The 26,337-nt window shown below is 38.7% G+C and overlaps 2 protein-coding genes across 3 annotated transcripts in view; one reads left to right on the top strand and one right to left on the bottom strand.

Moving 5' to 3' along the window:
- UROS (uroporphyrinogen III synthase) overlaps window positions 1-13,625 on the bottom strand; it is a 20,943-nt gene extending 7,318 nt beyond the window's left edge. Inside the window, exons 1-6 of one of the 2 annotated variants that reach the window (XM_054831534.1) lie at window positions 13,500-13,625; window positions 7,345-7,434; window positions 6,497-6,580; window positions 5,464-5,560; window positions 3,619-3,693; window positions 1,748-1,822 (exon numbers count right to left, since the gene is read on the bottom strand). In XM_054831534.1, coding sequence (XP_054687509.1) covers window positions 1,748-1,822; window positions 3,619-3,693; window positions 5,464-5,560; window positions 6,497-6,580; window positions 7,345-7,407 — 394 coding nt within the window. In that variant the 5' untranslated portion in view covers window positions 7,408-7,434; window positions 13,500-13,625. Of the gene's footprint in view, window positions 1-1,747; window positions 1,823-3,618; window positions 3,694-5,463; window positions 5,561-6,496; window positions 6,581-7,344; window positions 7,435-13,431 lie in introns of both variants that reach the window. The other variant, XM_054831533.1, reaches the window with a different exon arrangement.
- Window positions 13,596-26,287, top strand: BCCIP (BRCA2 and CDKN1A interacting protein). Its single transcript, XM_054831532.1, has 7 exons — window positions 13,596-13,734; window positions 16,989-17,063; window positions 17,736-17,816; window positions 18,996-19,088; window positions 19,625-19,812; window positions 22,241-22,418; window positions 25,876-26,287. Exons 1-7 carry the CDS (start codon window positions 13,597-13,599, stop codon window positions 26,044-26,046), a joined length of 924 nt encoding a protein of 307 aa, XP_054687507.1. The 5' UTR covers window position 13,596; the 3' UTR covers window positions 26,047-26,287.
- Window positions 26,288-26,337: the final 50 nt, after the last annotated feature.

Here is a 26,337-nt window from a genome sequence, read left to right as displayed (position 1 = left end):
GATTTTGCTAATCAACACTCTCTTTCATATCTAATATTATACCTAACAGCAAAACCCAACCTGTCAGCCTTCTTGACATCATTTCCACTACTGAAGCACCTAGCACCTTATTCAGCAAGTTCATAAAGTGTGGTCAGCAGCAGGGCTTTAAAAACAGCAGATACAATAATTCATCCAACATCTAGAATAATTGCACGGCCATTTGTTTCCCTGGCTAGGGTTATTTACCGTGACTGGCTGAATACCATGGCTTTTCAGTTGGTCATTCTCTGTTTAATTAGTGGACACTGCATGAGCCTCTGATGAAGGTTTCTGTTTCCCTTTTTAAATTTGGGGCAGAAAGTCATTCAGTGAAGGACATACCTTTGTATCAGACTAAGTACCCTCTAATTTCTATGCCCACTATGAGGCTCCACTGTACAGCTCCCTGCTTTCTCACATGAGCGGGTACACACCCCAGGTCATACAAAAGTGCAGGGAAGGATCTGCCAGCTAACAGGTTGCTGCTGAGACACCGAACCTTAGGAGTGATTTTCATCTGATACAGAGAATATTTTAGCAATGAGTTTCAGAGAGCTTGGGGACTAATTCTGCTGACTTCTGACAACCGTTCCTCCCAGCTGATGCTCAGGTGGACACTTTGAAGGCAGCATGCATCTCAGTCAGGGATCCCCTGAAACACGACGTGTGTCAGAAGCTCTGAGGTCAAATCCATTGGGCTGGCAGCTGCTGCTTATGACATTGTTCACCCAAGCTCTATAACCCAGGATGTAAAAAAATGCAGCCTCTTTTTTCACAGCTTGTACTGACCCATCCACTCAAAAAATAATCAGCCCCTAAGCTTAAAAATGTTTCTTATTACTATCAGAAATTTTAACAAATTATTGTAAAAAATGTGCCCTTCTTTGGACATGCTCCAGCACCTCAATGTCTTTCTTGTAGCACGGGGCCCAAAACTGAACACAGCACTTGAGGTGTGGCCTCACCAGTGCCCAGTACAGGGGACAATCACTGCCCTGGTCCTGCTGGCCACACTATTTCTGATACAAGCCAGGATGCTGTTGGCCACCTTGGCCATCTGGGCACACTGCCAGCTCATATTCAGCAGGTATCAACCAACACCCCCAGGCCCTTTTCTGCCAGGCAGCTTTCCAGCTGCTCTTCCCCAAGCCTGTAGCGCTGCCTGGGGTTGGTGTGATCCAAGTGCAGGATCTCGGCTCATTGCTCAAGCCTGTCCAGACCCCTCTGTAGACCGTTCCTACCCTCGAGCAGATCAACACTCCCACCCTACACTCCATCCCCTCATCCAGATCATTGATAAAGATATTAAACAGAACATTAACGGGTTTGAAGCAAGGCAAGTCAGGTCACCCAAAGTTCACAGAGAATCAGCACACCTGTAGTCACAATCACTTAAGTCTTATGATTAAGTAGCAATTTCCAATCATCAGCTCTGGGCTTTTAGTAAAAAAATACTTTGTCTACTGGGTCATAGAGCATTATTAATCAATTACAGAGTCTAAGATTTCATGTAAATTAATGTTTTGTACAGGTATTTCAAAGTATTTTTTATCGTCTTTTAGAGATATCACCCACACTCCCAGAAGCTGAATTCACAGGTTAGAATAAGAGAGAAATGCAGTATGTATTTCTCTGCTTCAGTGTACGTTCAATTTTATTTATAGGAAATTCTGAAACAATGGAATGTATATTCGCTTAATTTAAGTAGAAGATTTTAGATACTTACTTGAGCAAATATATTCAGCTAATTTTTCAGCATTTCCAGACTTTTCTCCTTGTGGAGTAAGGCCAATTTCTTCCACTGTAACCAAAAGGAGCAAAGACAGACATTGAAATCCATGAGAACAATTCAGATTTGCTATCACAGAAACATGGGTTGAAAAGGGAGACACAACTTGATCCAAGCACACAAATACTTCTTTGAAAAGTAAAAAATCAGAGCACTTGGAAGTAGTTACATGCTATGAAAAATTCAATTTTGGCTCTAGAAAGACATACATTGAAAAAGTATAAAATAGTGAGCAGTCCAAGAGCCCTTTGAGCTCTCCTGCACAGCAGCAGACCGCACAACAGGACCTCCCCTTGAGCAGGGATGACTCTCAAGGTTACTCCTCGAGGCTGAGAAAATCCTTATCGTGTCATTCAGTAAGTGAATTGGGAATAAGCATACTGGAACTTTGAAAATTTTAGCTAAGTGATATAAAGGATTGATTGTGCATATATAATCCTTTAGACATGAACTGCTGACCAAGTCTGAGTCTAGGATTGGATCCAGCCTCACCTAGACTCCTCTGAGTAGGAGTTTAGAAAGCAAGGGGGTCCTCTCTGAATCTCATCACTCAACGGGAGGGTGTCCCTGAGAGATTTGTCTGACCCTGTCCTCCATGCAGTAAATAATCAAGCGTACCTTGCCATTGAATCTTGTTAAACCACTGTCACATTTACCATCAAACTTTTTTATAAATAAAATACATTGCTGCTTCCCTCTTGCAGGTGAAGTGCATCTCTATCGCTCCATTCATGACAGCAGCAAAGGCTGAAATCCTCTTGGAAAATTTGGGAGTATAACACTGCTCTTATTTAAGCAAGTAAGTAGGGATAAGATGAATCCCTGAGAAGTTAACTCATTTGGAACTTGATTTATTTAAGATGCTTGTTAGGTGTCACCAGTTGATGACTCAGTCTTGTTACCAGTCTGCCTGAAAAATATGCTTCTTATAGAGGTAGCCAGCACTTATCCAAATTATTTTTGGACTAGAAGCAGAAAAACATCAAGACACTTAAAATTCTCAAGTGCTAGTCTTTCTGTAATATTTCCGCATGGTTCAGTGGAAACTGAAGCTACAAAGCAACTTCACAATAAGAAAGGCTTTCACAAACTAAAATCTACATTGCTTTTTTGTTACGCACATGAAATACGTATCGCGTCAGATTAAAACCAGTGTCAAGACAAATAAAGCAGCTGACCCACTGAAGTCAACAGGATGTATACTGCTGACTTCTGTTTGGCAAATGCCTCACAGAGGGAATGAATCATAGAATCATAGAACCATAGAATGGTTTTGGGTTGGAAGGGACCTCAAAGCCTTCCAACCCCCCCGTCATGGACAGGGCCACCCTCCACTAGCCCAGGTTGCCCAAAGCCCCATCCAACCTGGCCTTGAACACTTCCAGGGATGGGGCCTCCACAACCTCTCTGGGCAACCTGTGCCAGTGCCTCAAGGGCCAGTGCGTCACACTTCGTACAGTCTCAGACAATCATGCTATATTCCCCTACATCCAATTTCATTTCCAAAGTGAATGAAAAAAAAATCAAATGCAAATTAAAAACAAAGGGTTTTTTTCTTTTTTGACTGAATTTTTAAAATAGTTACTGTCACATTACACTAAAAGTAATGAAAAAACAGAAGCTAGATCCTTAGATGAAGTAAGCATGTATAGTTCTAATGTGTATACCATTACCTGTTTTCAAAATTATCCATTTATAAAACTTACCTGTATTTTTTTCTAAGCACCCTTGAACAGCAGCTAATATTCCAAATATTGTACTTACAAGACAGATTTATCCAAGATTTCTTTTTTTAAACCCCAGCTTACCTAGAGAAGCTGTAGCTTTTCCTACCACATATGCTGGCTTGGTATTCCATCTTTGTTTAAGAGATTTTGACCAGGCTGAAAAACATTAAATTAAATTTAAGCACATGGCAACAAAATATGAATGCTAAATGAGTATTTGGACTTTGTTTAATCTACAAATACAGCAAAATAATAATAACTAATACTCCACTACATTTTTCAGCAAATCTGTATGTACAGAATGAATTTTTAATGTATTTTTTCATTGTGTAAATAGCAGGCTACAACATGTTTTTAAAAGCCTAATTTGAGTAAACAGTTCTTAGCTGCTTTTGTTAAGTAGCATTTTTAATGCACACTTGCCCTACGCCAGATCACATACAACTTGCAATGTTCATTTATATTTTGGCATTAAGAATTTAAAAAAGCATCAAAACTCATAGGAAAAACTAGCACATAGTACAAAGGGAGATTTAGACATACAAACTGGTGGTTTAAAACTGAAGGCTTAGGCAAAAAAAAAATATAATCTTCTACAACAACAAATAAAAGCGTAAAAATCTATATCCATGCACTACAATACTCTATAATGCAACTCTTTCTTATACAAGAAAAATATAGAAATCGATTCTATTTAAAACGTACACCAAAAAAAAGTTATCAGCTCAGAAATAAAATATACCAGACATGAAAACAAAATTACTAGGAAATGGTTTTCCTCCTTCAGGCAGTAAGTACGTTATAGATTACACTTCCTGGATCCAGCTACCTGATCCCTACACCTGAAATCCTAGTGGGTCACAAATAGATACACTAAATCTTTTACTATCTTGTCTTAAAACATCATAGGACATCGAGTCCTTTCTTGGAGGAAGAAAAAAAAAAAAAAGAAATAGAAACTACAACAGTTTGAAAAAAACCAGAGGAAACTATTCTGAAGAAGGAAAAAGGATTTATGCCCTTTAAAAGGAACCCAAATAGGAACTGAAGACTCATTTTATTGATTAAAATATGTATTTCAACAGCTCCCAAAATTCCTAACCAAGACTTGGGATGAACTCGAAATAAGAGATTACATTTGACCAAAAATCTGAAAATATAGCCTTCTGCTGTTAAAAATGGTTAAATAAGCTGAAAGTGTATTTACAGCTTACTCAAGAATGTAACCTTACTCACTGTACATTGATTAGTATGACCACAGCCTAAATATGGAGCAGATTAAGTAATGATACAATTTAAGTGCATATAGAAACTCAAAGCCAGAAGTTATCACTTAGCCTAAGAATTTAGAAGAATTTACAAGGATTTGATAGATCATTGGTATGGTAATTTCTGTTTAGCACTCTGCAGGATTCTTACTCACAACTAATCTATTGGCTTTAATGTATCACCATTTCTTCACTGCTTTTTAGCGAATACTTAATTCACTTGAGAAATTTTATATTCAAGAGAGAAATCTCTTTTTCTGTGAGACTTCGTAAGAATTATATAAGCACAGAAGTAGCAGTGGCCAGTTTCTATAACATGCTCCTCTCTTTAAGGGAGGTAAGTAGTTAGTAAGCAAAAGTAGGCACTACAGCAAAATATTCCTTATGCATGAGCTAACCACAACTGAAAAAGCTCACACTAATTAGCAATCTGCACCAAAAGCTCTTTTCTTTCATTTTTAACAACAGCAAAAGTGCAGAAACCCCAACCCTTAAAAGCTCAATTTAGCATAAGGCCTTTATGATGCCAAAAGAAATACAAGATAAAACTTTTTCTAAAAGAGGCATACTCCAAACATCTACTGGAGGGTGAAATAAAATTACAAACTTCACAAAATCCTGAAACAGAAAAGACCAAGGAATATAAATATGCACTTACCTTCATTTTTACTATTCTCTTTTAAACATATCTTGATGGCTTCTAATGCTCTTGGACTGGTGAAGACTAGGCCTCCATAACATTCTGGGCAAGAGAGCTACTTATAAACAGTAAATTTGAGAAGTAAGTAAATAAATTAAAAAAATAAATAAATTTAAAAAGTTAATTTTAAAAGGTTGAATTTAAAAAGTTGATCAGTTTTTTATAATCTTGTGATGAACAGAACACCTTCAATAAATGTCTGACACTGAAATGGGCAAATATTTCATTACTGTCAGTAGCCAGAGTATTTATGAGGGAAATGTATAACAAATCTCAAATTCAGAACAAAACTTGCACAGATTATATTAATACTGAGAATCTGTAGGAACAGACAAGGATTCCTGTCACTGAAATGAGCTGGAAGGATGGGCAAATGACATACGAGGTACTTACAAATTCATACAAGAGAAATGAACTGTTATTCCAAGTAGTAACACAGAGGATACTACCCAGACAGCTCCTTGCCCCCTGCCCTCTCAAAGAACTGTTAAGATTACTAAAGAGCTCTCAAAGATCAGTAGAAAAAAAGGGAAAATGTTCTTGGATCACTTGTAAATGGCAGATCATGATACATTCAAACACCTAACAAAGTTCGGTGCTGTTGGAGACTGTCAGTAAAAGGAACCTCCTTTGGAAAACCTTTTCAACATTTTAAAATGAAATATATATGTTGAAGAACAAGTAGAAAGAGAACAGTGACTTAGTTGTCACTACAGTCTTCTAATTGTTTGTTGTGACAAAATGCCCCAATACCTGTGACTATCTATGGTCCATCAACCACCCATCTGACCAACTTAATTCTTTAACAAGTATGGGCAACATATTTGAAGTTGTATACAATATTGTTTTGTGTTGTATACAATTGTGTTTGTGCAAACACAAAAATAAGTTCCATAAAGGGCATTATTAAATCAAGATAAGACACGGCATCTTGACAACCACGGCCTAAATTCTGTTGAAAATAAGAAAACTGAAATAATTTAAAACTTACCTTTTCAAATAAGCTTTCAAGAGATATGAATTCAAATGACAAAACTGGAATCAAAGTTGCTTCAAATCCGTATAATCCTAATTCCTATCAAAAAAAGGTTTACAGCTCTTGAAATAGATTTCAAACAGATGTTTGGGGTTTTTTCCAAAGAATTGACTAAGTCAGTACGAATACTTATTTTTACTAAAGTAAAATACAAAGCCATCTTATTTGCTTTTACTAGTGAATCTAGTTTGGTTTTGCTAGTTATTTAGCGTTATAACACAATACTAAACAGCCAGCTGTGGAACTGAGGCTTCCCACACAGCTACTGAGTAGTTACAGTATATACCAGCACATACCTCTGAAGTCCCTAAGTAACCAATGATCACCTAGTCCTGCAAATATTCCTTTACATCTCTGTAATTCTTTAAAGTCAATAGAACTGCTTTTATGGGTAAGACATCCTCACATGAATAAAGGCAATAGCAGAGAGGACCACAGCAGTAACCTCTTTTTCACATTACATTCCCAATAAGACTACTAACATTTTTTGTAATCTTAATTCTATCCATATGAACATAATCAATATTAATTAATTAAAATGAAATTGGTTTAATATCAGTACTTTGCTGAGGGCTTTAATGGTGAATTCAGTACAAATGCCCCATAACTAAAATAATTTTTTCAGTAACAGCAAATTTTCTAGCATATTTTTTTCTTAGCAAAATTTCAGACATGCACTCCTAATCTTGATTAGGCACGCTTTTCACTTGCAACAGTTACATTCCTCTATCTTGCTGAACACATGATACTACTATTAAATAGTGAAGTGACACAACTGTTTACTTTTTTAAAAGTTTACTCACTTGAATATATGGATCTGGTCCTGAATCTTTGTCTTTGGGATCCTTCAGCAACAGCACCTTCATTGTTTACCAAATAACTGCAAAAGAACTCTGAAATACAATAAAGGGATTTATCTAAATTAGATCTAGAGGACTTTCTACTGAACAGTGACTTTAATAGCTCAGCTTCAAAGAAACTGGGTTGCTAACAGTTGCACTGCTCTCTATACAATGAGTAAGCAGTTAACGTACATTCTCTGGGCATGAATATCCACCCTGATAAGAGCAACAAATAACATGCTGTCTTTAGATAATACTGCTTAAGGGAGAAACTATAAGGAAAGTCACCAAGGAGAATACATTTTAAAGGTGAATATTTTGTAGAAGTAACAACCCCTACAACGCACTCCCGTTCAGCAACATAATAACCTCCTAGCTACAAAAACTTATTTTATTCTGTTAATTTCCATGCTAGTTTCCACCCTGTGCTCACCATGAATATGCAAGGGCTTATGTATCCAGTGATTTAATTTGATGCATTTGGGGTCTCACCTTTTTCCTGGGGCAAAACATTTGCAGGGCAGTGTTTCAAATTTTTTTTTTTAAAAATACAAATATATGCGTGTCTATATAGACACATTTATACACCTGAATAGAATATATACAATATTCACATGCCTTCTTTGATATATCTATAGTAAACAAGGAAAGACTGAAAAAATACATTCTGCCATTAAAATGGAAGATGATCGTTCTCAGTTCCTTAAAAGTTGACTTGGGTGCTGAATTTAAAGCCTGTTACAACATGTAAGCAAATATACCAAGCATCGACATCAACAAATATAATAACACAAACAGAAATTCATTCTCTGACTGCACATTTACCTTAACTACCTATGTGTTACTTTCCTGATAGATTGCATACTAGCAAATTCTCTTTAAAATTAATAATTATGAATATTCAAATGTACGGAACATCTTAAAATTTATTCATTTCCATGACATGCATTGAAATCCTCCAAACTTCATCACAGACAAAAAAAATCTGTTTAGACAAAAAATGAAAAAAGAGAAAAAAAGGCAAAAGGCAGCTTTAGACAACAGTGGACAAACCAGGATCTGGTACAAGTAACCAGAGCTCAGTGTCACACATTCACCTACAGCCAGCAGCACTGCAAAACACAGGCGGTGAAAGGGGCACCCAAAGCACCACCCCCACGAACTCAATATCCGATTGCGATACTACGTTAATTTTGTAATTTTAAAAACTTCATGTTTTTAAGCTACGTTTTAAATGTGGTGTCTGATTCTGAACGTCTTACCATTAGACATGGAAGTGCTCATTTCCACAAGACTTCCAGCACTCAGAACTGACACAACGGGAACCGGTAGGGCTTTGCAGTTCTGAAATACCAAGGCCTGGGAAGTCAGAGGGAACGACTAAAAGCGCACATGGAAGAAAAAACAAGGACTTGGTCGAGGGCCCTATTCTCAAAAATGTAATTCTTGCTGATTTCAAACTAGAGCAAATACCAAAGTAGATCCTACCCATGCCTCCCAAATACTTTTGAGTTTCCAGTTGCTAGCAGCTTGAAGGAGGTAGGGCTGAGGGACTTTCTCAGTCACTTTAACATTGTAACAGCCTTCACTTTAGAAATCCAGCGTTTGTGTGAAAACATACTTTGCGCATAGCTCTTTGTAGTATAGATTGTTGTTCTGATACTGACGTTACTAACAATCGTTGCTATAACTCTACCTTCAGTGTTTATATTCTAAGACACACTTACATTTCCACTAGTACCAAGAAAAATGTCAACTCTAACTGACCACACCTTCCTATTTCCAAAATATATAACTCTTAATATGAAGTCATCAAAACATAAATGTAAGGAAAAAAAAAATCCTTCCAAATTGTGTAACACAAGATAATAATACTTTTTGGAAGGAGCAATTTCCAAAAGTATTGTATTAAAACTCCCAGATGACATGAGAGAGTTAATTCAGGTACACTTGGGGAAAGCACAGTTCTAATTAATTACATTAGGTAGTTAGAAATGAATTAACATCCCATCCTATGCCTTATTACTGTGTCAAGCAATGATTAACAATAAGAAATGGGTAAAAATCCATGCTTAACAAGGTAACTTATGATAATCAAATTAATTATTTTGTTTAGATCCTGCATACATAATATATATTGAAACCAAGTAATTACAAAGTCATAAAATATCATGAACTACTGCAAGATGCAATTACCTAGCTGTCTCCTCTACAAAGAAATCATACAAGCTGTATTTTGGACTCAGCCATCTGGCTCACTTGTAAAAAGAGCAAGATGCACAGCCCTGGCGCTCCTAGAAGCCACTGGCTTAGTTTCAATTCTGCCAGAAGGCAGCTCATTTATTGACTCCAAAAAGGGGCTGCAAGTGTCCAACATAAGACAAATTTGACCTAGGGAATCCATAAGTTTGTGCATTCATGAATAACATATATTTTGATCTGCAACTCCTCTCTGACTGCTCTTGGTTTTATTGCTGAAAAAATTAGTCTCTTTTTCCGCAGCCATAAACCTCTCAGACCATTCTGTTCTTTCTGCCTACGTAGTTCAGACAGGTTCACACAGATTTGGTGACATGTGTCACCGACTGAAAACTGGTGGAATATACCCTTTTCCAAACACTAGGTCCTCACACCCAATACTACGGGTGCAACCCACCCAAACTCACTTCCATAGCGAGCATGCCCCACCACCACTTCACTGTGAATCGGGGCAAAATGTAGGCAGGAGAGAAGGCAGACAAGATCCCAAAGAGGGACACGCACACACGAGCACATTTTCAAACAAAAAGTATGCCAATATACATTCAAAGGGTAAAGAAGTTACAATTCCATGATGGATTCTTTTCGTGGGGAAGAACCATACAGAGAAGTTTTTGTGACTTGCTGCAATGATGAGGGGGGTCCCACTGCACTGGGAATGGTAAGAGAAATACAGGATTTTTACTGGTTTACTCGTGTCCTTGAGATGTTCCTAAGGAGTGCCTGACAAATGACTGAAATACAATTTTGCAAACAGCTAGATTTCTGCTAAATACACTTAGAGTCAAGAACTCTGACGAACATTCCTACTGAATCAAAAACCATTAAGAGAAAGCACATAAGACATGCAGCATCTTCAGTAATTTTTGATGTATTCTGAGGGAAGTACTTGCAATACAAAGATATATTTTATATATATTATATATTTTATCTATAAATTATATCATATATGTTATATATTTAATCAAGAGAGGTATGCACAACCTTCTAAAGAACCATAAAAAGTTTCTATTTAGAACAATGAATGGACTTTGCAGAGTCCAGCAGTGCTCAATCTATATCTGGAAAAGAGAATGTGTACAAATAACCTCAGTAAGTTTTACACTGCAAAGTCTTTGTTTATAGGATGATGCTGGCCACCCACTTTTGGCTCACAAAACAAGCACTTTGTTTGCCTGAGCACCAATAACTACCCTGCAAAGATTACTCTTCAAATGTTAAAAAAAATACCATTTAAAACCCATTAGGCTTGCAGACAGCTAATAAGAGGACAACAGGTTTTCAGTCTTGAGCACAGAGACCCAAAGATGAAGAAAAACTTGTATTAGTCAGTCTGAAGTTTGGGAACCATCCAATTACCTCTGATAACAAACTACAAGAGTGACTGGACTGTCTAAGGCATTACGTCATGACTGAACACTAAAACCAGTTTGGTGCTATTTCTCTGAGTCCACATTACTTAAGTCCACCTTAGTTAATGTAGAAGGAGGGTAATTTTAGGTCACATTATATATTCAGAATATTATCCTTACAGACATAATTGAAATGCTTCCTATTCACAGCATCACACAGTAAAATTCAATATCCTTGTGCCTTCAATTAAAATATAAAGCTGATTACAATGTGTATTTCTGGATCCCTGATATTAGTACAGTAAAAATGAGCAATACGCTCTCATATTAAAAAAACCTTTGCAGATTTCTTTATATACAACATTGTACAGAAAGAACATCTCTGTGGGTCACCCAACTTTCATCTCAAGAGCTGTCCCCAAACTAATTGCGAGCTATCTTTAGTACAGAGGATGGCTTGTAAAAAGAAATAAACGGGTCCTTTTGTTTCTTGCTGCTAAGTGACACTGACAGCTGCAAAATATATTAAATTTTTCTAATACTATTCTGATTATAAGCAACTGTATGGGTCACACAATAAGGTTTGATTGCCAAGTGCAAAGGGAATTGTCTGTTCCATCATAAACATAAATGGAGATGAATTATAAGACACTATTGAGATACGATTTTTAAAAAACCTCTTAAAATCCCTGGTCTAGGATTTCTGATGCTACGCATTTCTTACCAATATTCTTTTATTATGATTACATAGGGTAATAACTAGAGAAGAAAAAAAAAGCCTACCTGTAAGGCTGCCATGAAGTATGGTTCAGAAACCTACCAAATTCTCAGGTAATGCAATACATATATCATCAAGTAACAACAACAGATTTGACAATAATTCCTGCTATTTGGGTGTCTATGTCACAAAACTCAACAACAAAACTGGTTCTTTGACATGGCAATCCAGAGGAGCAGCAAAGGACTCAGACCTTTCTACTACATTATGGATTTTTACCAAAAGCAAAGCTAGTAATTAGTGTCATTCGTGACTGATATAGTTTCAAAAATAAAATGGAAAACTGTATATAGATAGAGATTGCATCCCCACAGAGGCAGTTTTACTGCAGCAGTAAAGGGCTTTGCCAATACATCTTTTTCCACACTGAATTCTTTCCCTGTGTATCAGTATTCATATTTTGGCAATGACCTAAGCGTTCCCAGAGCAGACACAGCTCTCAAAAAATAATAATAAAAAAAATAAACACAGACATGTTGGAGACTTTAAAGGGACATGCAAATTCTAACTTATTTGGATTTTATTTATGAAGGCAAAAGTACATATCCCAGACCCTGTGTCTTGCCCTTCTTCTGGCTGTCAACAGTGAATGCCTGATCCTCTTCTTCAAATGACCTCATTAACACCTACCTTTCTTCATTAACTAGATACAAAGACTTAAATGGAACACGGTACACATGAATGAGGCTCAAAACATTAATGGCCATTTCGATACTTTTAGTGCTTAGGATTTTTCAACACATTTTATAAAAAATATCGATCAGGAAAACACACTCACATTGTGTTTACTGCACTCTTCCTCATGCCTTTTCTGATTGTTTGTCTGGAATTATCTATAACTAGTCAGGGAATTATTTTTTTAAGTAAGCAGTGAGTGCTTGATTCCTTTTTGAATTTGGCTTTCAGTAATTTGACTAATGCCATAGATGCTGAGGGCAGACTTCTAGGCCCCAGTACTGTATTTCATCCTCTGTTTGGCTTTCTTTTCTTTACAGCAGTGTAGCTGCCAGGTTGAAGAGGAACAGGCCAAGAAGAGAGGTGGTGAGGGCAGAAGGAACATGAGGCCATTTGTGGCATGGGACAATTACTGTGCTTGCCTTAAACAGACGATGCTTCAGCAGGGCAGGGAGCTGCAATGATTAACACGCACCTACACTTCCACGTATCGTTTTCAAGCGTATTTTGAGTCACGGCAGAGTCTGGATGACTTTCCAGAATACTCTGTTTCTTTTACAGCAGGTGACAGCAGCAGCACGAAGAAGGAATCCCGTGTTTTTTAGAGGCCAGGAGAGGGGCGGCCTGGGACGTGTGTCCGTGTGTCTGTCTGTCTGTCCATCCGTCCCCGTCGTCCCCCCCCCCCCCCCGCTCCCCAGACGCCCCCGGAGCCCTCCCCAAGCCTCTCGCCCCTTCGCAGTTTAACACAGCCTTTCCCCGTGATTCACCGCGGACAGGCACGGCATACCCCAGCTCTGGCCGGGAGAGCTTTGCCCATAGACGGGCCGCGCTACGTTCACCACACGCAGAGGTGCTGCTGAGCCCCTGCAAGCCCGCACCCCGCGCTGCCCCAGCCCGGCCGGCACCACGGCCCTTCCCCGGAGCCCTGCCGAGGATCCCGGCCCCACGGCGAGCACCACAGGCCGCCCTCACGCCGGCGCTCACCGCGGAGCCCTGCCGAGGATCCCGACCCCGCGGCGACCAGCACAGGCCACTCTCACCCCGGCGCTCACCTGCGCGCAGGGCCGGCAGCCGGGCCGCCCCAAGCGGGCACCACGTCTGCCTGCGGCCGCTCCTTCCGGCTGCGGAGCGCCTGCGCGCCGGGGCAGCATGGCTACGCCGGCCAAGCGGCGGGCCCGGCCCCAGCCCTCTGCCGAAGACCGCGGCGTGGAGCTAGAGTCGGGATCGGAATCAGACTCTGAGGAGGAGGAGGAGGAGGAGGAAGAGGAGGAAGAGAAGATCGATGAGGTGAGCGGGGGGGCGGGCGACGGGGAGCGGCGCCGCTTGCGGCCTTCACGCGGGGCCTGCGCTCGCCCTTCCCTCACAGGCCCCCGGTGCCGGTCTGTCACGGCCATCCCCTGCCCTCCCCCTCTTGATTCACTGTAACTAAACCGAGTTGCACAGCGATGGAAACAAGCAGCCGGGCTCATGAAGCCGTGAGTGGGGGCTGTTGGGGGGTGTCCCCTTGTGAGCTGCCTCGCAAAGGGGTCGGGGCCCAGCGTGGGGCCCTGCGTTCCTGTTCCTGTGTTTAGGTAACACGATAGTGGGTGTCGGTAATCGTTGATGTAGTGTATTCGGTTAATTGTTGTTGAGAGTCTCAATATTTTTATTTTTTTTTAAATTTTTTTTTTTGTAAATGCTGGAATCCCTGAGGCCGCAGTCGGTTGTACAGGTCCGTGCGTGGAGCCTGTCGCTCGGCGTGCTGCCTTGTGTCAGACTGGAGGCGGCCACTTGAAAATAATGCTTTCAACTCAGAAGATTTGCTCTAATTTCTTTTTTCTATAAGAAAGGGGGAGGGGAGGGAAAAAAAGCAGAAAAACACCAGACTTCACAGAAATCAAATTTTAATTTTTCTGAGCTCTCTATCTCTTTATATATCTGCACCTGGACATATGTGAAAATGCATTATTTAGTTGTGAAACACAACATTGAGGGAGGAGTCCCCCTTTCTAGGAAGAGAAGAGATATGCACTGACTTTAAACTCTTATTAAAATCTGTGGATGATAAGGCAATCTGTCATTTTCACGGGGCTTGAAAGAGTCAAAGAACAGAAGTATCAACATGTTTTAACTCAGTACATTTCAAACTAAATGTTGCTAACTTGATTGTCTTCACTCAGGGATTTCACTTGGAGTTACTTATGTTCCTTTTTCTTAGGTGAGGCCTTAGTTAGCATATGTTAGCAAATAAAAACCCCCCAACCCTACTTTTTTAAAAAACTTACATCATGACAAAAAGTGTAGGTTTAATTGTGTTCTCAGTCATACTAACATGATGGAAAAGCACATTTACCATTTGCTAGAAATGTGTGCGCCACATTAAATGGGTACTGACATGATTCGAGCTAACGTATGTTTGTGAAGTTCTTAACTAGCACTGCTCGTACTTTGCGTTCTAGTACTTCAGTGTTTGTAAACTGATACAAGATGTTGCACTAGTGTCTAAACACTATGAAATTAAAGCTAACAGCAATATATTTTTTTTAAAGTGCTCAGCATTCCTGCATAATGTAGGTAGGACAGTGGGTTTTATTGTAGTGTTTGTGTCTGAAGTTTCTTGAGTCTTCAATGACAGGGGTTTTGAGGATGGTTCCTGTATGTCCTGCACTCATGCACTACTGTGTTTTATTTGCAGTCGTTTGTGCACTGGATAAAATTTGCAATGTAATGCTTATTTTAGTTTAGTAGCTTTTGAGGATGATATATCACTCTTACATCTCTTTCAGTTTGGAAGACTTGATATAAAGGTATATTGAGTTTCCCTCAAGTCTTGTATAAGACATCAAAGTGTGCATTGCTATTATTAAATAAATATACTGAACAATTATAACTGTACAAACTTAAAGTTATATACTTAAAGGCCATTTGTTTCTCTAATTCTCAGCATTTTTAGTTTTGCCATATTAGCCTTTCCCTTTGCCTGTTACTACTTCAGGTGGAAAAAGGAAAATCAGGTATTTTCTTCACAGAAAGGGGCATGTGGTAGTTCTGCCAATCTGAGAACAGCAATATGATTGCCAAGTAGGGCCTGGTTGCTGATAAGGAGCTTTGCTCACTGCTGTATTGTATGTAGCAGAGTATTGTTGCATTTAACAGCTTGCTTTGCAGGCTCTTGCTTTGGATGCAACACGGGGAAGAGAATAAGCACACAGTAGCGAGACAGGACACACCATAATATATGATGAGCCTTTACTTGCCCCTTTTTTTTTTTTTTTTTTTAAATAGATGAAAGATGGAGGGTTTGTAAACTCTCTCACACCAGGCTGTTATTTTGGGTAGTGGAAAAGCTGTGAAGCAAGACCAGTATTAGAACGTCTAGTGCTCCCACGGTTTATATCAATTTTATGGCTATGATTTGCACAGTATTCAGAACCACTGTAAACTGGTTTTTGTTCAGAATTTACTGGCTTAATCATTCAGTGAGCTCTTTGTATTTTAAAGCAGTGAAAAAGTTCCTGGATGCCAGATGTGAATGCTGTATACACCAAAGAGACAATCTGTTTTCTTATATAGATAGCTTCTCAAGTAAATAATGTGCCCTCCTTGAGAAAGTCACTTAATGTATTACCTCTGTAGACCTTCCTTGCTTTACTAAACCATAGAAGAATATCTGAGTATGTCACCCAATCTATATTTTTTCCCCCCTCAAAAGTGCTTCTATACTGGTTTTCCACTTTGTAAATTGCCCTGTAAGGCTCATCTCCCAGTGAACCATAGAGACCATGACCTTGATAGGGATCGGAGAGACTTATGGGTCTTCATTGGTGGCAAAAGTACGGCTCAGTGGCTTAGATTGTTCAGAAAGTGGAATCCAAACCAACACTTAGAAGGCAAAGTAAATTTGGATGATCTTGAACAGTGGCTCACAGAAGAATAGGTAGGCAAAGCAACCTTGGCAGGCAGTACTATTAATATAGAATACCAGTAAAAACGTTTGGTAGATAGATGCACAGCATCTGTTCTGGAAGGAGAAGCAGAGAGTTCACATTCTGTTTTGCTGTGATGAGGTCTCATCATGTGCCTACAGAACAGACTTCCAGAGAGGGGTTGATGATACCATAAGGATTTGAGGAAATAGCAGAAGTATGGTTTTGGAAGTAATTATTTAAACATCTGCAGCAATCTTCATCTTTAGCCAAGGCATTTCACTCCGATCCTGCAGTTTTAAGAGTTTAACTGCCTGGATCAAGCCTCTGTACAGTAAGAGTCTATGTGGCTACCGTAAACATAATTGTGTGAACCAGATTGCAGGAACAAAGCATTAAAGGTTTGTTCACAATACAATTTGTAAGTTAGTTTTAAAAAGTTACTTTCACAGATGCTCTCTAAAGATTACAGAAGAAATGATAACTGTAACAATTGCTGAGATTATTGAAAGATGGAAATAAGTTCTATTTCTGATATTGACCATTACTTGTCTTCAAGTTTCTTACAGTTTAGCTTTGTTTTGATACAGCTTTTTGCCAATTATGTTTGATATTCTGTATTTTACTTCTTCATAGGAAGTCAATATTGAATTTGAAGCACATTCCATATCAGATAATGACTATGATGGGATAAAGAAATTACTACAACAGGTACCTTGACTTCTTATTAGCTTGGTTGATGTTTCTGTTAATGAATAATATCTAAAGAGTTATGCAAAGTCATCAGTTCACATTGTCTTTATTGATTCATAGTTTTACTATGCTTCAGCTCACGAAGATTAAATAATTACAGCCACAGTGAACATGTGCCTCCTAAAACATGGTTTCAAGAACTTTACCTAATGAGTTGTAGGGCTGTTCTTCCACAGTGTGCATAATCTTTCCATCTTCCTTGTGTTAGTTGCTGCCCAGAAAACCTCATTCAATGTTAAACAGCTTCCTGGAGGGTTTTTTTGTAAATTACTTGTTTGCTTTTTAAGGACTCTAATGTGTCTGTTCAGTGTGGCAGCTTCCAGTCTTCTTTTGGCTGTTTCTGTTGTAAACCTACGCTCAGCAAGCATTCACATAATTTCAAACTCAAACAGGAATGTGAAATGCCAGCTTGTGGAGGGTTGAGGAGCAAAGGCTTCAAGAAGCTGATTTTTAGTCTTTACAGTATTATATTGAAGGAAGTTAAATAAACAAACTCACTAAATGGAAATTAAAAATGGAACAGAGTGTTGCATAATGACTTAGAGAAATTACTGACTTTATTTCCTACTAAGTGGCCCATGATATATCATCAGGCCTAAAACTTCTTAATACTTGTTTCTTATTTTCCAGTTGTTTCTAAAAGCTCCTGTTAACACTGCTGAATTAACTGACATATTAATACAACAGAATCATATTGGAAGTATTATCAAGGTAAGGCAGAATTTATGTTTGTAAATGAAATACAATACTTTTAATGTTGAAATGATGTAACAGACTTTCAGAAGGGGATCCTGTCTTTGTAATTTGTATGCTTTCTTGCTTTTTTGCTTTGAGAATAATTCTTCTGTGGGAGCTGAAATGCCTACTTTCCATGCCTACTTTCAATGCCTGCTTTTCCATGCCTACTTTCAAGCAAACAAGGAATTTTATTGATTATTTTGGTTGGTTTCTTTTTACATATGCAAGGCGCTTCACTTTTCTCTCTGAATTTTGGTGTAGTAGAGTAATAATGCTGTAAATGCTGTGGAGAAGTTTATTACCATCTCCATAAGAAGTAGGACCTTGTGATTTCCCTACGTTCTCAGGATGTACAGAGATACAGACCAAAAATATCCTGCATGCAGTTTCCTTTTGTGCAGAGTTCTTTGGGCATAGGAAAGGATCCTGAAATGAGTCCTGAACAACTTCTGCTGTGTCAGTGGAGCACTCTGCAGAGGCTCCTGAGTTACTCCTGACTAAGGACCTGTTCGGTACTGTATATAGAGCTCAGGATGTCATGGCCACATTGCTTTCAAACCCAAACAAGCTGCCCCCCACGGCACAGTTGTGCTGTTGTACCATGTTGCATGGTAATGTTGCTATACATTCCCTTTTTCTCCTGTGCCAACAGTTTTTCCACCCAAAATGATCCTTATATTACAACTGCATGACCCCCAGTTTTTTCCCCAGAGTTCTTCATTGCGGAGTTTTGTTGAGCCTTTTGTTTCACTCTCTATCAAAGCTCTATTGCTTGATGGTTTTTAAGACTTTGCAGGTTTATTTCCCTACGTTAGAAACTGAAGAAAATTGGTTTTGCTTAAGATATTGCCATTCCATGTACCGAGATGCTGCTTATTATATGTGAGCTATCAAATTTTAGTGCCTTTGAAAAGATCCTGCTGTAGAAGATACATGACCTGGCTCTCCCTATAGCTGGCTCTGAGTACACAGAGACATTCAATGATGTGGCACTTTCATAACCATAACCAGAATTTGTAGGCTGTGTGTTTGTACAGATTACCTAGATGGTTGTCATCTGCCGAGCATTTTCTGGAAAGAAAAACATTTCTTGCTGTAGAGAGTGGAAATAGAATGTCAATATGAATTGTTGCTTTTTCTTTCATTAAATAGCAAGCAGAAGTCCAAGAAGACAGTAGTGACGACGATGATGATGATGATGAAGTCTTTGGTTTTATAAGCTGCTTAAACTTAACGGAAAGGAAGGTTGGTATTCCTCATTAATGTCTAGACAGTAATAAGTGAGACTGTCTCCTGCTTTTCTGTCTTGTATAAAAGCCTGGACAGCTGGATCAGGATTTTGAATTCCACCATGGGGGACTACGGTCTTAAAAGTTGCACATCACTTAGCTTTCTTTTCGATCTAGTCCTGCGTAACTTGCTGAAGGTCAAACAGAAAGCAAAGAGTGGAATAGAGAGTTAAAACTAGGTCTAAGAAGTAGTTCCAGGGTAACTGAGCTGTCAGTCTCTTGTATTGCTTCACTTTCATCTTCAGCAGCTTTTGAGTTTTGCTGTTGAGTGTACTGGTGTTGCAGCTCCTAGCTTCAGTTCAGTTAAGAACCTTTGTTTGCCCTCAGCTTCAGGCTTGCTAAATAATTTCAGAGAAATTGTACAGTGCTTTAGGGACTGCTTAAGGAGATTGCCTGTAGGCCTGTAGAATATGTCCCTGAAGTTCACATTCAAGTTTTTCTTGTGTAAATAATTGTTCTATAATGTAAAGAAAATATACCATTTGATTCTAGGGTACACAGTGTGCTGAACAAATCAAAGAGTTGATTCTAAGTCGATGTGAGCAGAGCTGTGAACAACATGTAGTGGAACAACTGAATAAGCTCCTAAATGACAGTACTAAGCCTGTGGGTCTTCTGCTGAGTGAAAGATTCATTAACGTACCACCGCAGATTGCTTTGCCCATGCACCAGCAGCTTCAGTAAGTTTGGAGGTTTTTTTGACGTGATGTTGAATAGTACTTTTTCTTCGCAGGTTTTTTTTTTTTTCTCAGAAATCTGTATATAGAACTATATTCAGACAGGTGATACTATAGATATAAGTAAGGCATGAACAGAAAAAATACTTTCCTCTCATATAAGGTCTTTAGTTAATTTTTTAATATTTTTATATCTTTAGGCTTTTCAAACTTTTTAAGATATAAGAAATCATTTAAGAATATGTACTGTTCTACTGCAGAAATAGCTGTGTGTATATAGTAGTTTATCATTGTATTGCAGATTATTTTCATATTGATCTAGGAAAATTTAAAAATGAGAACTTTTTATAGCATTCTGTTAATGAGTAATTTGGATGTTTCTGCTCATGTGTTTAATGTCTGGCTCTGGAATGGAAGATTTTAATTGAGGGACAGGCTTACAAGGTGCATGAGTTCTGGCCCAAGAAAACCATATGCCATGTTTTGATTAGTTTCAAGTAAATGAGTGAAGCAGGTTAGGTGCTTGTTGATCTCTACCAATTCATGGATTTATATCATAGGCTGGGTGACAGTAGGTAAATAAATCCACTGAGATAAGTGTTATATTGTTTTACTGCCATGCTGAGAATCAGGAAATTATGTTGATAAGGAACTCCAGTAATCAAACAAAGATTTTTTTTTCTCCTTTTTTCTTTCTTCTTTTTTTCTCTTGTGTGAGGTGAGATTAGAAGTCAGATGAAGTTGATTGCTGTTATGGCTCATTTAAACAGTAAGATAGACCTTTAAGGAATTACTACTTTGATAGGAAAGTGTTTTGGGTTCGCGTGGCAAGGTTTTGGTAGCAGACCAGCTACAGGGTTGGCTTCTATGAGAAGCTGCTAGAAGCTTCTCCCGTGTCCTACAGAGCCAATGCCAGCCGGCTCCAAGATGGACCCGCCGCTGGCCAAGGCTGAGCCCATCAGTGACAGTGCTGATGCCTCTGGGATAACAGAGTTAAGAAGGAAAAAAACCCTAGTGGCAGCTTTTGCAGCCAGAGGGAGGAGTGAGAAGATGTGAGAAACTTTGCAGACACCGAGGTCAGTGAAGAAGGAGGGGAGGAGGTGCTCCAGGCACTGGAGCAGAGATTCCCCTGCAGCCTGCGGTGAAGGCCATGGTGAAGCAGGTTGTCCCCCTGCAGCCCATGGAGGATGATGGGGAGCAGAGATTCCACCTGCAGTCTGTGGAGGACCCACGCTGGAGCAAGTGGAGACATCTGAAGGAGGCTGTGACCCCATGGGAAGCCTATGCTGGAGCAAACTCCTGGCAGGACCTGTGGGGGACCCACGCTGGAGCAGTCAGGTCCTGAAGGACTGCACCCTGTGGAAGGGACCCATGCTGGAGCAGTTGGTGAAGAACTGTCACCCATGGGAAGGACTCACGTTGGAGAAGTTGGTGGAGGACTGTCTCCCATGAGAGGGACCCCAGGCTGGAGCAGGGGCAGAGAGTGAGGAGTCCTCCACCTGAGGAGGAAGGAGCGGCAGAGACACCATGTGATGAACTGACCACAACCCCCATTTCCCATCCCCCTGTGCTGCTGGGGGGAGGAGGGAGAGAAATCAGGAGTAAAGCCCAGTAAGAAGGGAGGGGTGGGGGGGAGGTGTTTTAAGAGTTCGTTTTATTTCTCATTGCTCTACTCTGTTTTCTGGGTAATAAGTTAGATTAATTTTTTCTAACTTGAGTGTGTTTTGCCTGTAACGGTAACTAGCGAATGATCTCTCCCTGTCCTTATTTCGATTCACAAGCTTCTCATATTTCCTCTCCTCTGTCCAGTTGAGAACAGGGAGTGATAGAGCGGCTTTGGTGGGCACCTGGCCTCAAGCCAGGGTCAATCCACCACACATGTAGATAGGGTTGGTTTGGAGGGTTTTTAGAAAAAGAAATGAGGGGCTTGAAGGCTTAGCTTTGACATGTACCACTAGTACTAATTCAGATCTCAGCCTCTGTCTTAAAGGTTTTGGAGCGTTGCAGTGATGACATGTTTAACACAAGGGTGGGCAAGAGTATTTTCTGGCTCTTCAGTTATAGTTTTTCGTGGAAGTGATAACGTGATGTATTTTCAAGAGAGTTGCACTTGGAATCATTTCACAGACTCTACCGTGAACAAGATTCTGGGGAAAAGAGGGTTATATTGTGAGGTGTGGAAAGACATCCATATTTTTATTGTTTTAAAGTGCAAATAATATGTTTAAGTACTAGGAATGCGTATGCAAAATTTATTTTCTGAGGCACTCATAAAAGAATAGGCTACAACATGAATATCCTTTCTATACTAATACATTATAAGGTTTACTTAAAAACTTGTTGAGGGTTTAAATTGTGTATGTAAACATATTTTAAAATTGTATGTGTAAATATTTTTAAATTGTATGTATAAACATTTATTTATCTTTAGGAAAGAGTTGACTGAGGCACAGAGAACAAACAAACCTTGTGGAAAGTGTCACTACTATCTTCTTATCAGCAAGACCTTTACAGAAGCCACAAAGAGCAATTCTAAGAGGAGGGAAGGGAGAAATCAGCAAAAGGAGGAATTAATGTTTGCAAATGCAGAGGAAGAATTCTTTTATGAGGTAACGTATGTTATACTTTTAATTTAAAATGTTTGTTTTTCTTTATGTATCAGCAAAAAAGGTGTTTCACTTTAAATTCAAGGGAGGATTTTAGAAAGAGATGGTCACATATATTTTAAATTAAATCCAGCTCTTTTTAGAGTAGTGTTGAGAGATGAGCAAGCAACCTATTTTTGTGTATTGAACACAACACCTTTTGTATTTAGAGAATCATGAAGAAGTGTGCCTCCATAAGTCCAAATTATTAAATTAATCCTCTGTATTGGCATGAATTTACTAATATATTATTTGTATGAGGTCAGAATTAACCTGACTGTGAGATGGTACGGTGTAGACTCTGCCTGTGGCAGTGTTACTACCTGATAGGTAGCTATGAGGATAATGAAAGAATCAAAGAATACCTGAAATAAGTGGAGACTTTAGGGGAAAGATGAGGTGTTACTTTTCTTGTGGCCAGTGTCTCAGCCTCAAAGAATTAACAAACTTCATCTCTTTAGTCATATGGCAATGCTGAAGAGATTGAATTGTATGTAATAATTGTCAGACTTGTTGAAATCCTATGAATGAAATGTCTGCAAATAGTAATAAATGTGGATATTGAATTTAGCAGCATGTCCCAGGCCTTCAGAGTTTACAAAAGTTTGAAATTCCTTTTGTTTGGGGAACAGGGCAGTTGTCATCTTTAGTCTGAATAACAGGAAATGTGAAAGACTTGTTGAATTGCTGTGTCAGCTAAACAGAGAAGTCTGAGTGTGTGAATTGCAAGAAGTGCGGGTTAGCCTGACTATCTGTCAGTGAGATTCATGCTAACTTGATTTACATCACAAGTGGCGTTTAAGAATGGCAGCTCAAAAAACCTGTTAGTAGCTTGCAAGGGTGCTCTGACTTAATCATGTGTCACAGCTTTAAGCACTCTGAAGAATAAGGATTCAAAAAAAATGCAGAGGAATCACCGTTGTTCGTCTTGATCAGCATCTGCAATGCATGTTAGTATTTAAATACACCCATCTCTTTCTTTGCGCCTACATAGTCCTGTGTCAGAAATAACTGCTGTTGAGTCTTATTTAGATTTGGTAATGCAGGTAAATGTATTTCTCTCAGATCTCTTCCCAAGAAATTCAACAGATGCAAAGCTCTGCGTTTGTGGTGGTGTTGTATTATGTGGAAAGCTGATTTATCTATTTCCTTTTGGATACCTGTTATTTTAAAAAAAAATGCTCAGAAGATCCAGACAAGTAGCTATCACTTCACTTTTCTGTCTCTGTTCTACTCAGGACAAGTATATCAATAAAAAAATGCTCAAATACTGAAATGAAGATATTACTTCCTATTTCCTGAGGCAACCTGTCTACACAATTCTGTTGGTTCCAAGCCAAATCAGGAGAGGGGAAGATGCAGGAAATTAAATTAAAAATGTACTTTGAAATGCAAAGAATTTTTCATAGTTTTTTATTTTTTTCAAAGCTTTAAAAATATTATTCTACAATATTGCTTTGTCAAGAGCCCATTATTTTTCATTTCTGGCAGTGCCTACAGGATAAAGCACTTGCACATGCATCATATGGTTAATGGCAAAGGTTCCTGTGTGTAATCATTCATGACATTCTCTGTTAGAGGCTATGATATGGCTGTAATTTTATTTCTTGGGAAGAAGAAAAATGTAAGTGGGTGAATTCAGCTCTAGGGAATACTGTGTTAGCCTCTATGCAGTAACAAGTTTGGGATTTTCTTTTTATGTTCCTGCCACAGCAGCTTTGCTGAACTTGAACTCTATGTAAACATGTTATTGAAAAACTGAAGGGGAGAAGCCTGTGATGCCCATGTGTCCACGGGTGTTACGTTCTAGAAGGCCTATTTTGTATTTATCTCTGGCTTTGTTATTTTGAGTGGCATTTGAAAGACTAATTGTGTGCTTTTATCTAAATTGCAATAATTTTCAACTCAAGTGGACAGACTTCAGTGTTTTTAACAAATTTATTTTAAACATTGTGGAGGACACTTAATAACGTATATGTGTTAAATTAGTATTGAAATGTATATCCTCCCTGATCACACAAAATGTTAACTAGATTGACATAAAATAGTATTAAATGCAGTGAGGGAGACACGTAGAGCGAAATAAAACAGAGAGATGCCTTTTTGCACATGTCGGTTCCCTGTGCTTTATTCTGTTCCTTAAAATGTTATTGAGGGAGCAGAAGAAAAGTTCTATTATAACCAGACTTAGAATTGATTAAAGGTTTATGGCCTCCATTGCTCAAATTGTTTGTTCTTGAGCAAAGCCACACAATTAATGTGATGGTTCTTCCAAAATTAAATTTACAACCTTGAGATGCTGTTAGTAAATAGCAAACATAAAAGGAGACTGGATCTTAACTTTCCCTGCAAAGAAAAGAAGTTAGAGAAGTTTTTCTATTTAGGAGTTCAGTTCATACTTCTTAATCTGACTTGTGTGAAAACTAGAAATGTTTGTTAGGCGAGTTTTTCTTATCCATCAGGCATTTTGTCTGGGAAAGCTAATAAAAAGAGACTGTTCTATCTGTATGCAGTATGTATTACTAAAAAGAAATAATACACATTGTGGACACCTACCTATTTGAAGAAGCATCCTTTATAAATAGGTCTTTCAGTGGCTCCAGCCATCTAGAAACTTTCCAAGAGCTTTTTGGAATTCTGCTCAGCATTCATATTAGTGACCATCCCCTTAATATTTAATTTCTACTGGCAGAATGAAAGAGGGGATTACTGTACTGCATATTCTTACAGATAGCTTAATTTTTAGGACTCTGAGGAGTTTTAGAGAAGGCCACAACAAGAGCAGAGCCTGGTCATTGCGACAGGCTTTTCACATGTTGCCCACGCCAAGCTGTATCTTTAACACAGGCTCTGTTTTACCTGCACTCTCGCGCTCTTCCTTTTATCTGCCTTTTGGCTGATCTGCTAATTCTTAAAGTTACACAGCTAGTGGTTTGGTCTTGTGTGGTTTGTTCTTATTCTTGAGTGTATGTTAAGAGCCCAATATTTGTGTTATTGGTCAAGGATCCCTGCTAGGTGGTGCAATAGCTTCTAAGGGTTGGCATTTCTTACTGGGATAGTATGGAAGAGATGCTGTCTTCAAACCATCTAAAATGAGGCACAGTAGGCATATAGAGGGGGCATTGATTGGATTTTTTTGGTTTTCCCCTCTTAGGTCTTTTTTTCTGACACCAAACTATAATGATTGTAATAATTTTAGAATTTAATGTGAAATATAAATTCTGTGAGAAGTAAACCGTTTAAAGCACTTAATAGTGGATATTCTTGTAGGTTTTTTTGGTGGACCTTTTGAGAGAGAAGAAAATAACTTCTTAATAACCATGTGCATAATAGGGCCATTATTTTTACTTTGTTTAGATGATGTGTTATCTTCATGCTAATTAAAAATTTTAATCTTAACGCATTTGTTTCTGTTGTTTAGAAAGCCCTTCTGAAGTTCAACTATTCTGTGCAAGAGGAAAGTGACACCTGTTTGGGCGGCAGATGGTCCTTTGATGATGTACCAATGAAACCTTTGCGGACTGTTATGATGGTTCCAGCCAATGGAATTAATGTAATTATGGATAAACTCAAAGACTATCTCTCACTCTGAACTTTCCTAAAACGCTGTTTTTTATAAAGCAGCTGTGTGGAACTATGACTTCACAATCTTTTCAGAAGACTTCTGTTGAATTACTCGTTTTGTACTGCTCAAATGATTCCTCTGTACACTTAGAAGACAAGGAGGTGGTGCAACTAAAATATCCATCAAAGTAATATTTTTAAATGTTGTATCTTATTATACATTGGTATCATCATTAAGCAGTCAATAAAAACCCAATGTTACAAGAAAACTTGAAGATCTGCTCAATATGTTTTTAACCCAACATAAATAATTTATTTT

Source organism: Grus americana, chromosome 7 (genome assembly GCF_028858705.1).
Source record: "Grus americana isolate bGruAme1 chromosome 7, bGruAme1.mat, whole genome shotgun sequence".
NCBI lineage: Eukaryota > Metazoa > Chordata > Aves > Gruiformes > Gruidae > Grus > Grus americana.
This window is presented reverse-complemented; position numbering and strand designations above follow the sequence as displayed.

Excerpts from the sequence above, each read along its gene's own strand:
- BCCIP (XM_054831532.1), top strand. The coding sequence starts at position 13,597 with ATGGCTACGCCGGCCAAGCGGCGGGCCCGGCCCCAGCCCTCTGCCGAA. Across the intron at positions 17,064-17,735 it reads TAAAGAAATTACTACAACAG|TTGTTTCTAAAAGCTCCTGT; the intron begins GTACCTTGACTT and ends CTTATTTTCCAG. Across the intron at positions 22,419-25,875 it reads AGGAAGAATTCTTTTATGAG|AAAGCCCTTCTGAAGTTCAA; the intron begins GTAACGTATGTT and ends TCTGTTGTTTAG.